This window comes from Falco naumanni, unplaced genomic scaffold (assembly GCF_017639655.2).
Source record: "Falco naumanni isolate bFalNau1 unplaced genomic scaffold, bFalNau1.pat scaffold_56_arrow_pat_ctg1, whole genome shotgun sequence".
NCBI classification, from domain to species: Eukaryota; Metazoa; Chordata; class Aves; order Falconiformes; family Falconidae; genus Falco; species Falco naumanni.
This window is the reverse complement of record NW_024427555.1, coordinates 44526-56643: the sequence shown is the minus strand read 5'-3', so window position 1 is coordinate 56643 and position 12118 is coordinate 44526. Positions and strand designations below refer to the sequence as shown.

Sequence of the window (12118 nt, the reverse complement as noted above, 5' to 3'; positions counted from 1 at the left end):
AGCCCCAATTACTAATTACCTCCTTAATTACTCCCCCCCCCCCCCGGTTTCTAATTACCCCCCTGCCCCCCCCCCCCCCCCCAGTGCCGCTACTTGAGGGGGGGCCCCTTGTCCAGCCCCCCCAGGAACCCCCCGAATTAATGACCCGGTTAATTACTGCAGGCGGGAGAGGTGCTGGGGCTGCCCCTCCCCCCCCCCGCGGGACCCTCCATCAAGGGACCCCCCCCAGCCCTCCCAGTTCCCCCCAGTAACTCCCCTGGACCCCCAGTTCCCCCCCCAGTTCCTCCCAGTAACTCCCCTGGACCCCCAGTTGCCCCCCCGGTTCCCCCCAGTATACTATTTGGGACCCCCAGTTGCCCCCCAGTTTCTTCCGGTAACACCCCCAGACCCCCAGTTGTCTCCCAGTTGCCTCCCAGTTCTCCCCAGTAACTCCCCTGGACCCCCAGTTGCCCCCCCCGGTTCCCCCCAGTATACTATTTGGGCTCCCCAGTTGCCCCCCAGTTTCTTCCAGTAACACCCCCAAGCCCTCCCAGTTGCCTCCCAGTTCTCCCCAGTAACTCCTCTGGACCCCCAGTTGCCCCCCCGGTTCCCCCCAGTATACTATTTGGGCCCCCCAGTTGCCCCCCAGTTTCTTCCAGTAACACCCCCAGACCCCCAAGCCCTCCCAGTTGCCTCCCAGTTCTCCCCAGTAACTCCCCTGGACCCCCAGTTGCCCCCCGGTTCCCCCCAGTATACTATTTGGGCCCCCCAGTTGCCCCCCAGTTTCTTCCAGTAACACCCCCAGACCCCCAAGCCCTCCCAGTTGCCTCCCAGTTCTCCCCAGTAACTCCCCTGGCCCCCCAGTTGCCCTCCCAGTTGCTTCCCAGTTCTCCCCAATAACTATCATGGACCCCCAGTTCCCCCCAGTTCCCTCCAAATAACTGACCAACCCCCCCCAGTAACTCCCCCAGATCCCCAGTTGCCCCCCAGTAACTCCCCCAGATCCCCAGTTGCCCCCCAGTAACTCCCCAGCCCCCCCCCCAGTTGCTGCCCGCTTTCCCCAGTAACTCCCCTGGGCCCTTAGTTGTCCCCCAGTTCCTCCCAGTAACTTCCCTGGACACCCAAGCCCTCCCAGTTGCCTCCCAGTTGCACCCAGTAACTGTCCTGGATCCCCAGTTGCCCGCTAGTTTCCCCCCAGTAACTCCCCAGGACCCCAGTTGCCCACCAGTTCCCCCCTAAAGCTCTCTTGGACCCCCAGTTGCCCCCCGGTTCCTCCCAGTAACTATCCTGGACCCCCAGTTGCCCTCCCATTTGCCTCCCAGTTCCCCGCCCCAAAGCACCAGTTGCCCCCCAGTAATTATCCTGGAGTCCCAGTTGCCTCCCAGTTCCCCCCCCCCAGACCACCAGTTGCCCCCAGTAACTCCCCTGGCCCCCCAGTTGCCCCCCAGTAATTATCCTGGAGTCCCAGTTGCCTCCCAGTTCCCTCCCCCCCGGACCACCAGTTGCCCCCAGTCGCCTCCCAGTCGCCCCCCAGTGGCCGCCCGGATGCCTGGGTCCCCCGGGGCTGGGGTGACAGATGGGGGGGGGGGAGGGGAGGGGAGAGGAGGGGGCGGGGCATCGGGGGAGGGTGTGAAGGACATCGGGGGGGGGACACGCCCGCTCTGCCCCACACGTGGCGGTTCCAGCCGCCCCGCCCCCCCGCCCCGCCCCTCCAGGCCCCGCCCCCCCAGGCCCCGCCCCTCCCCCCGCCAGGCCCAGACACGCCGTGGGTCACCCGCCGTCCGGGGCGGCCCCTCCCCCCCCACCGACCCGCCGCTGCTCGATGCTTTTTATTGGCCCGCCGAGGCGGGGGGAGGGGCGGTTGGGGGGCTGGGTCGGGGGGGGGGGGGGGGGGCGGGGGGGCGGGGCGGGGGGCCCCGGGGGGGGGCGGGGCGGGGGGGGCCCCGGGGGGGGGCGGGGCGGCAGGTCCGGAGCTTCACTCCTCGCCCAGTCCCTGCGGGGGGAGAAAGCGGGGGAGGGTCAGCGTGGGCCGGCTGCGGGGGAGGGGCGGGGCCGTGGGGAGGGGGGCGGGGCCGGGGGGCGGGGCCGTGGGAGGGGGTCGGGGCCGCGGGGGGCGGGGCCGTGGGGGGCGGGGCCGTGGGGGGGCGGGGCCGCGGCGAGGGGGGCGGGGCCGGGGGGAGGGAGGGGCGGGGCCATGGGGAAGGGGAGGCGGGGCCGTGGGGAGGGAGGGGCGGGGCCGTGGGGAGGGAGGGGCGGGGGCCGTGAGGGGGGGCGGGGCCGTGGGGAGGGGGGCGAGGCCGTGGGGAAGGGGAGGCGGGGCCGTGGGGAGGGAAGGGCGGGGCCGTGGGGAAGGGAGGCGGGGCCGTGGGGAAGGGAGGGGCGGGGCCGTGGGGAGGGAGGGGCGGGGCCGTGAGGGGGGGCGGGGCCGTGGGGAGGGGGGGCGGGGCCGTGGTGAGGGGGAGGCGGGGCTGTGGGGAAGGGGAGGGGAGGGGCCGTGGGGAGGGGGGGCGGGGCCGTGGGGGGCGAGGGGCGGGGCCGCGGGGAGGGGGCGGGGGGAGGGGGCGGGGCCGTGGGAAGGGAAGGGCGGGGCCGTGGGGAAGGGAGGCGGGGCCGTGGGGAAGGGAGGGGCGGGGTCGTGGTGAGGGGGGGCGGGGCCGTGGGGAGGGAGGGGCGGGGCCGTGGGGAAGAGGGGCGGGGCCGTTGGGGAGGGGGGTCGGGGCCGTGGGGAGGGGGGCGTGGCCGTGGGGAAAGGGAGGCGGGGCCTTTGGGAGGGGGGGCGTGGCCGTGTGGAGGGGGGCGGGGCCGTGCGGGAGGGCCCGCCCCCACCTTGGCGCCGCCCTCGCGGCTCTTGGCGCGCAGCCTGTCGAGCTGGGCCTCGGCGCTGTCGGCGCGCTCCTCCGCCGCGTCCAGCTCGTGCTGCGCCTTGCGGCACTTGGCCAGGTGGGCGTCGGCCCGGGCCTCCTGGGGGGCGGGGCGGGCTCGGGGGCTGCCCGCCCACCCACGCCCCGCCCCCGCCCACCCCGCCCCGCCCCCAGCCCGCCCCCGCCTCCAGCCGAGCTTCACCCCACCCCCCTCCGCCCGGCCTTGACCCGGCCCTGACCCGCCCAACCGCCCCCCCCCGTCCCCCGCCCTCGGGCCAACCAGCCTGACCCCACCTGCACCCGGCGGCATCCCACCAGCCGCCACCCGACCCTGCCCCGCCCAACCCCCACCCCACCTGCATCCCACCAACCTTCATCTGACCTTCATCCCACCGACCTTCATCTGACCTTCATCCCACCAACCTTCATCTGACCTTCATCCCACCGACCTTCATCCCACCAACCTTCATCCCACCGACCTTCATCCCACCAACCTTCATCCCACCGACCTTCATCTGACCTTCATCCCACCAACCTTCATCCCACCAACCTTCATCTGACCTTCATCCCACCAACCTTCATCTGACCTTCATCCCACCGACCTTCATCCCACCAACCTTCATCCCACCGACCTTCATCCCACCAACCTTCATCCCACCGACCTTCATCTGACCTTCATCCCACCAACCTTCATCCCACCAACCTTCATCTGACCTTCATCCCACCAACCTTCATCTGACCTTCATCCCACCAACCTTCATCTGACCTTCATCCCACCAGCCTTCATCCCACCAACCTTCATCTGACCTTCATCCCACCAACCTTCATCTGACCTTCATCCCACCAACCTTCATCTGACCTTCATCCCACCAACCTTCATCCCACCGACCTTCATCTGACCTTCATCCCACCAACCTTCACCCCACCAGCCTTCATCTGACCTTCATCCCACCAACCTTCATCCCACCAACCTTCATCTGACCTTCATCCCACCAACCTTGATCCCACCAACCTTGATCCCACCGACCTTGATCCCACCAACCTTGATCCCACCGACCTTGATCCCACCGACCTTCATCCCACCGACCTTCATCCCACCGACCTTCATCCCACCGACCTTCACCTGACCTTCATCCCACCAACCTTCATCCCACCAACCTTCATCTGACCTTCATCCCACCGACCTTCATCCCACCAACCTTCATCCCACCGACCTTCATCCCACCAACCTTCATCCCACCGACCTTCATCTGACCTTCATCCCACCAACCTTCATCCCACCAACCTTCATCTGACCTTCATCCCACCAACCTTCATCTGACCTTCATCCCACCAACCTTCATCTGACCTTCATCCCACCAGCCTTCATCCCACCAACCTTCATCTGACCTTCATCCCACCAACCTTCATCTGACCTTCATCCCACCAACCTTCATCTGACCTTCATCCCACCAACCTTCATCCCACCGACCTTCATCTGACCTTCATCCCACCAACCTTCACCCCACCAGCCTTCATCTGACCTTCATCCCACCAACCTTCATCCCACCAACCTTCATCTGACCTTCATCCCACCAACCTTGATCCCACCAACCTTGATCCCACCGACCTTGATCCCACCAACCTTGATCCCACCTACCTTGATCCCACCGACCTTGATCCCACCGACCTTCATCCCACCGACCTTCATCCCACCGACCTTCACCTGACCTTCATCCCACCAACCTTCATCCCACCAACCTTCATCTGACCTTCATCCCACCGACCTTCATCCCACCAACCTTCATCCCACCGACCTTCATCCCACCAACCTTCATCCCACCGACCTTCATCTGACCTTCATCCCACCAACCTTCATCCCACCAACCTTCATCTGACCTTCATCCCACCAACCTTCATCTGACCTTGATCCCACCAACCTTCATCTGACCTTCATCCCACCAGCCTTCATCCCACCAACCTTCATCTGACCTTCATCCCACCAACCTTCATCTGACCTTCATCCCACCAACCTTCATCTGACCTTCATCCCACCAACCTTCATCCCACCGACCTTCATCTGACCTTCATCCCACCAACCTTCACCCCACCAGCCTTCATCTGACCTTCATCCCACCAACCTTCATCCCACCAACCTTCATCTGACCTTCATCCCACCAACCTTGATCCCACCAACCTTGATCCCACCGACCTTGATCCCACCAACCTTGATCCCACCGACCTTGATCCCACCGACCTTCATCCCACCGACCTTCATCCCACCGACCTTCATCCCACCGACCTTCACCTGACCTTCATCCCACCAACCTTCATCCCACCAACCTTCATCTGACCTTCATCCCACCGACCTTCATCTGACCTTCATCCCACCAACCTTCATCTGACCTTCATCCCACCAACCTTCATCCCACCAACCTTCATCCCACCAACCTTCATCCCACCAACCTTCATCTGACCTTCATCCCACCAACCTTCATCTGACCTTCATCCCACCAACCTTCATCCCATCAACCTTCATCCCACCAACCTTCATCCCACCAACCTTCATCTGACCTTCATCCCACCAACCTTCATCCCACCAACCTTCATCCCACCAACCTTCATCTGACCTTCATCCCACCAACCTTCATCCCACCAAACTTCATCCCACCAACCTTCATCTGACCTTCATCCCACCAACCTTCATCTGACCTTCATCCCACCAACCTTCATCCCACCAACCTTCATCTGACCTTCATCCCACCAACCTTCATCCCACCTTCATCTGACCTTCATCCCACCGACCTTCATCCCACCAACCTTCATCTGACCTTCATCCCACCAACCTTCATCTGACCTTCATCCCACCAACCTTCATCTGACCTTCATCCCACCAAACTTCACCCCACCAACCTTCATCTGACCTTCATCCCACCAACCTTCATCTGACCTTCATCCCACCAACCTTCATCTGACCTTCATCCCACCAACCTTCATCCCACCAACCTTCACCTGACCTTCATCCCACCAACCTTCATCCCACCTTCATCCCACCAGCCTTCATCCCACCAACCTTCATCCCACCTTCATCCCACCAACCTTCATCTGACCTTCATCCCACCAACCTTCATCTGACCTTCATCCCACCAACCTTCATCCCACCGACCTTCATCTGACCTTCATCCCACCAACCTTCATCCCACCGACCTTCATCTGACCTTCATCCCACCAACCTTCATCTGACCTTCATCCCACCAACCTTCACTCCACCAGCCTTCATCTGACCTTCATCCCACCAACCTTCATCCCACCTTCATCTGACCTTCATCCCACCAACCTTCATCTGACCTTCATCCCACCAACCTTCATCTGACCTTCATCCCACCAACCTTCATCCCACCAACCTTCATCCCACCAACCTTCATCCCACCAACCTTCATCTGACCTTCATCCCACCAACCTTCATCCCACCAACCTTGATCCCACCAACCTTGATCCCACCGACCTTGATCCCACCAACCTTGATCCCACCAACCTTGATCCCACCGACCTTGATCCCACCGACCTTCATCCCACCGACCTTCATCCCACCGACCTTCATCCCACCGACCTTCATCCCACCGACCTTCATCCCACCGACCTTCATCCCACCAACCTTCATCCCACCAACCTTCATCCCACCAACCTTCATCCCACCAACCTTCATCTGACCTTCATCCCACCGACCTTCATCTGACCTTCATCCCACCAACCTTCATCTGACCTTCATCCCACCAACCTTCATCCCACCAACCTTCATCCCACCAACCTTCATCCCACCAACCTTCATCTGACCTTCATCCCACCAACCTTCATCTGACCTTCATCCCACCAACCTTCATCCCACCAACCTTCATCCCACCAACCTTCATCCCACCAACCTTCATCTGACCTTCATCCCACCAACCTTCATCCCACCAACCTTCATCCCACCAACCTTCATCTGACCTTCATCCCACCAACCTTCATCCCACCAACCTTCATCCCACCAACCTTCATCTGACCTTCATCCCACCAACCTTCATCTGACCTTCATCCCACCAACCTTCATCCCACCAACCTTCATCTGACCTTCATCCCACCAACCTTCATCCCACCTTCATCTGACCTTCATCCCACCGACCTTCATCCCACCAACCTTCATCTGACCTTCATCCCACCAACCTTCATCTGACCTTCATCCCACCGACCTTCATCTGACCTTCATCCCACCAACCTTCATCCCACCAACCTTCATCTGACCTTCATCCCACCAACCTTCATCTGACCTTCATCCCACCAACCTTCATCTGACCTTCATCCCACCAACCTTCATCTGACCTTCATCCCACCAGCCTTCATCCCACCAACCTTCATCTGACCTTCATCCCACCAACCTTCATCTGACCTTCATCCCACCAACCTTCATCTGACCTTCATCCCACCAACCTTCATCCCACCGACCTTCATCTGACCTTCATCCCACCAACCTTCATCCCACCGACCTTCATCAGACCTTCATCCCACCAACCTTCATCCCACCGACCTTCATCTGACCTTCATCCCACCAACCTTCACCCCACCAGCCTTCATCTGACCTTCATCCCACCAACCTTCATCCCACCAACCTTCATCTGACCTTCATCCCACCAACCTTGATCCCACCAACCTTCATCTGACCTTCATCCCACCAGCCTTCATCTGACCTTCATCCCACCAACCTTCATCCCACCTTCATCTGACCTTCATCCCACCAACCTTCATCTGACCTTCATCCCACCAACCTTCATCTGACCTTCATCCCACCAACCTTCATCCCACCAACCTTCATCCCACCAACCTTCATCCCACCAACCTTCATCTGACCTTCATCCCACCAACCTTCATCCCACCAACCTTGATCCCACCAACCTTGATCCCACCGACCTTGATCCCACCAACCTTGATCCCACCAACCTTGATCCCACCGACCTTCATCCCACCGACCTTCATCCCACCGACCTTCATCCCACCGACCTTCATCCCACCGACCTTCATCCCACTGACCTTCATCCCACCAACCTTCATCCCACCAACCTTCATCCCACCAACCTTCATCCCACCAACCTTCATCTGACCTTCATCCCACCGACCTTCATCTGACCTTCATCCCACCAACCTTCATCTGACCTTCATCCCACCAACCTTCATCCCACCAACCTTCATCCCACCAACCTTCATCCCACCAACCTTCATCTGACCTTCATCCCACCAACCTTCATCTGACCTTCATCCCACCAACCTTCATCCCACCAACCTTCATCCCACCAACCTTCATCCCACCAACCTTCATCTGACCTTCATCCCACCAACCTTCATCCCACCAACCTTCATCCCACCAACCTTCATCTGACCTTCATCCCACCAACCTTCATCCCACCAAACTTCATCCCACCAACCTTCATCTGACCTTCATCCCACCAACCTTCATCTGACCTTCATCCCACCAACCTTCATCCCACCAACCTTCATCTGACCTTCATCCCACCAACCTTCATCCCACCTTCATCTGACCTTCATCCCACCGACCTTCATCCCACCAACCTTCATCTGACCTTCATCCCACCAACCTTCATCTGACCTTCATCCCACCGACCTTCATCTGACCTTCATCCCACCAACCTTCATCCCACCAACCTTCATCTGACCTTCATCCCACCAACCTTCATCTGACCTTCATCCCACCAACCTTCATCTGACCTTCATCCCACCAACCTTCATCTGACCTTCATCCCACCAACCTTCATCCCACCAACCTTCATCTGACCTTCATCCCACCAACCTTCATCTGACCTTCATCCCACCAACCTTCATCTGACCTTCATCCCACCAACCTTCATCCCACCGACCTTCATCTGACCTTCATCCCACCAACCTTCATCCCACCGACCTTCATCAGACCTTCATCCCACCAACCTTCATCCCACCGACCTTCATCTGACCTTCATCCCACCAACCTTCACCCCACCAGCCTTCATCTGACCTTCATCCCACCAACCTTCATCCCACCAACCTTCATCTGACCTTCATCCCACCAACCTTGATCCCACCAACCTTGATCCCACCGACCTTCATCCCACCGACCTTCATCCCACCGACCTTCATCCCACCGACCTTCATCCCACCGACCTTCACCTGACCTTCATCCCACCAACCTTCATCCCACCAACCTTCATCTGACCTTCATCCCACCGACCTTCATCTGACCTTCATCCCACCAACCTTCATCTGACCTTCATCCCACCAACCTTCATCCCACCAACCTTCATCCCACCAACCTTCATCCCACCAACCTTCATCTGACCTTCATCCCACCAACCTTCATCCCATCAACCTTCATCCCACCAACCTTCATCCCACCAACCTTCATCTGACCTTCATCCCACCAACCTTCATCCCACCAACCTTCATCCCACCAACCTTCATCTGACCTTCATCCCACCAACCTTCATCCCACCAACCTTCATCCCACCAACCTTCATCCGACCTTCATCCCACCGACCTTCATCCCACCAACCTTCATCCGACCTTCATCCCACCAACCTTCATCTGACCTTCATCCCACCAACCTTCATCTGACCTTCATCCCACCAACCTTCATCCCACCAACCTTCATCTGACCTTCATCCCACCAACCTTCATCTGACCTTCATCCCACCAACCTTCATCCCACCAACCTTCATCTGACCTTCATCCCACCAACCTTCATCCCACCTTCATCTGACCATCCCACCGACCTTCATCCCACCAACCTTCATCTGACCTTCATCCCACCAACCTTCATCTGACCTTCATCCCACCAACCTTCATCCCACCAACCTTCATCTGACCTTCATCCCACCAACCTTCATCTGACCTTCATCCCACCAACCTTCATCCCACCAACCTTCATCTGACCTTCATCCCACCGACCTTCATCCCACCTTCATCTGACCTTCATCCCACCGACCTTCATCCCACCAACCTTCATCTGACCTTCATCCCACCAACCTTCATCTGACCTTCATCCACCAGCCTTCATCTGACCTTCATCCCACCAACCTTCATCCCACCAACCTTCATCTGACCTTCATCCCACCAACCTTCATCCCACCAACCTTCATCTGACCTTCATCCCACCAACCTTCATCTGACCTTCATCCCACCAACCTTCATCTGACCTTCATCCCACCAACCTTCATCTGACCTTCATCCCACCAACCTTCATCCCACCAACCTTCATCTGACCTTCATCCCACCAACCTTCATCCCACCGACCTTCATCTGACCTTCATCCCACCGACCTTCATCCCACCGACCTTCATCTGACCTTCATCCCACCGACCTTCATCCCACCGACCTTCATCTGACCTTCATCCCACCAACCTTCACCCCACCAGCCTTCATCTGACCTTCATCCCACCAACCTTCATCCCACCAACCTTCATCTGACCTTCATCCCACCAACCTTCATCCCACCAACCTTCATCTGACCTTCATCCCACCAACCTTCATCCCACCAACCTTCATCTGACCTTCATCCCATCAGCCTTCATCTGACCTTCATCCCACCAACCTTCATCTGACCTTCATCCCACCAACCTTCATCCCACCAAACTTCATCTGACCTTCATCCCACCAACCTTCATCCCACCAACCTTCATCTGACCTTCATCCCACCAACCTTCACCTGACCTTCATCCCACCAACCTTCATCCCACCGACCTTCATCTGACCTTCATCCCACCAACCTTCATCCCACCGACCTTCATCTGACCTTCATCCCACCAACCTTCATCTGACCTTGATCCCACCAACCTTGATCCCACCAACCTTGATCCCACCAACCTTGATCCCACCGACCTTGATCCCACCGACCTTCATCCCACCGACCTTCATCCCACCGACCTTCATCCCACCGACCTTCACCTGACCTTCATCCCACCAACCTTCATCCCACCAACCTTCATCTGACCTTCATCCCACCGACCTTCATCTGACCTTCATCCCACCAACCTTCATCTGACCTTCATCCCACCAACCTTCATCCCACCTTCATCTGACCTTCATCCCACCGACCTTCATCCCACCAACCTTCATCTGACCTTCATCCCACCAACCTTCATCTGACCTTCATCCCACCAACCTTCATCCCATCAACCTTCATCCCACCAACCTTCATCCCACCAACCTTCATCTGACCTTCATCCCACCAACCTTCATCCCACCGACCTTCATCCCACCGACCTTCATCTGACCTTCATCCCACCAACCTTAATCCCACCAACCTTCATCCCACGAACCTTCATCCGACCTTCATCCCACCAACCTTCATATGACCTTCATCCCACCAACCTTCATCTGACCTTCATCCCACCAACCTTCATCCCACCAACCTTCATCCGACCTTCATCCCACCGACCTTCATCCCACCAACCTTCATCCGACCTTCATCCCACCAACCTTCATCTGACCTTCATCCCACCAACCTTCATCTGACCTTCATCCACCAACCTTCATCCCACCAACCTTCATCTGACCTTCATCCCACCAACCTTCATCTGACCTTCATCCCACCAACCTTCATCCCACCAACCTTCATCTGACCTTCATCCCACCGACCTTCATCCCACCAACCTTCATCTGACCTTCATCCCATCAACCTTCATCCCACCAACCTTCATCTGACCTTCATCCCACCAACCTTCATCTGACCTTCATCCCACCAACCTTCATCCCACCAACCTTCATCCGACCTTCATCCCACCAACCTTCATCTGACCTTCATCCCACCAACCTTCATCTGACCTTCATCCCACCAACCTTCATCCCACCAACCTTCATCCGACCTTCATCCCACCGACCTTCATCCCACCAACCTTCATCCGACCTTCATCCCACCAACCTTCATCTGACCTTCATCCCACCAACCTTCATCTGACCTTCATCCCACCAACCTTCATCCCACCAACCTTCATCTGACCTTCATCCCACCAACCTTCATCTGACCTTCATCCCACCAACCTTCATCCCACCAACCTTCATCTGACCTTCATCCCACCAACCTTCATCCCACCTTTATCTGACATTCATCCCACCGACCTTCATCCCACCAACCTTCATCTGACCTTCATCCCACCAACCTTCATCTGACCTTCATCCCACCAACCTTCATCCCACCAACCTTCATCCCACCAACCTTCATCTGACCTTCATCCCACCAACCTTCATCTGACCTTCATCCCACCAACCTTCATCCCATC

At 58.3% G+C, this 12118-nt stretch overlaps 1 protein-coding gene across 1 annotated transcript in view; it reads right to left on the bottom strand.

Annotated features, from left to right (window-relative positions):
• Positions 1–1897: 1897 nt before the first annotated feature.
• Positions 1898–12118, bottom strand: part of LOC121082283 (myosin-7-like) — a gene marked incomplete at its 5' end in the record, with an annotated part of 41237 nt that continues 31016 nt past the window's right edge. Inside the window, 2 exon segments of the mRNA XM_040581624.1 lie at positions 1898–1972; positions 2806–2940. Coding sequence (XP_040437558.1) covers positions 1955–1972; positions 2806–2940 — 153 coding nt within the window.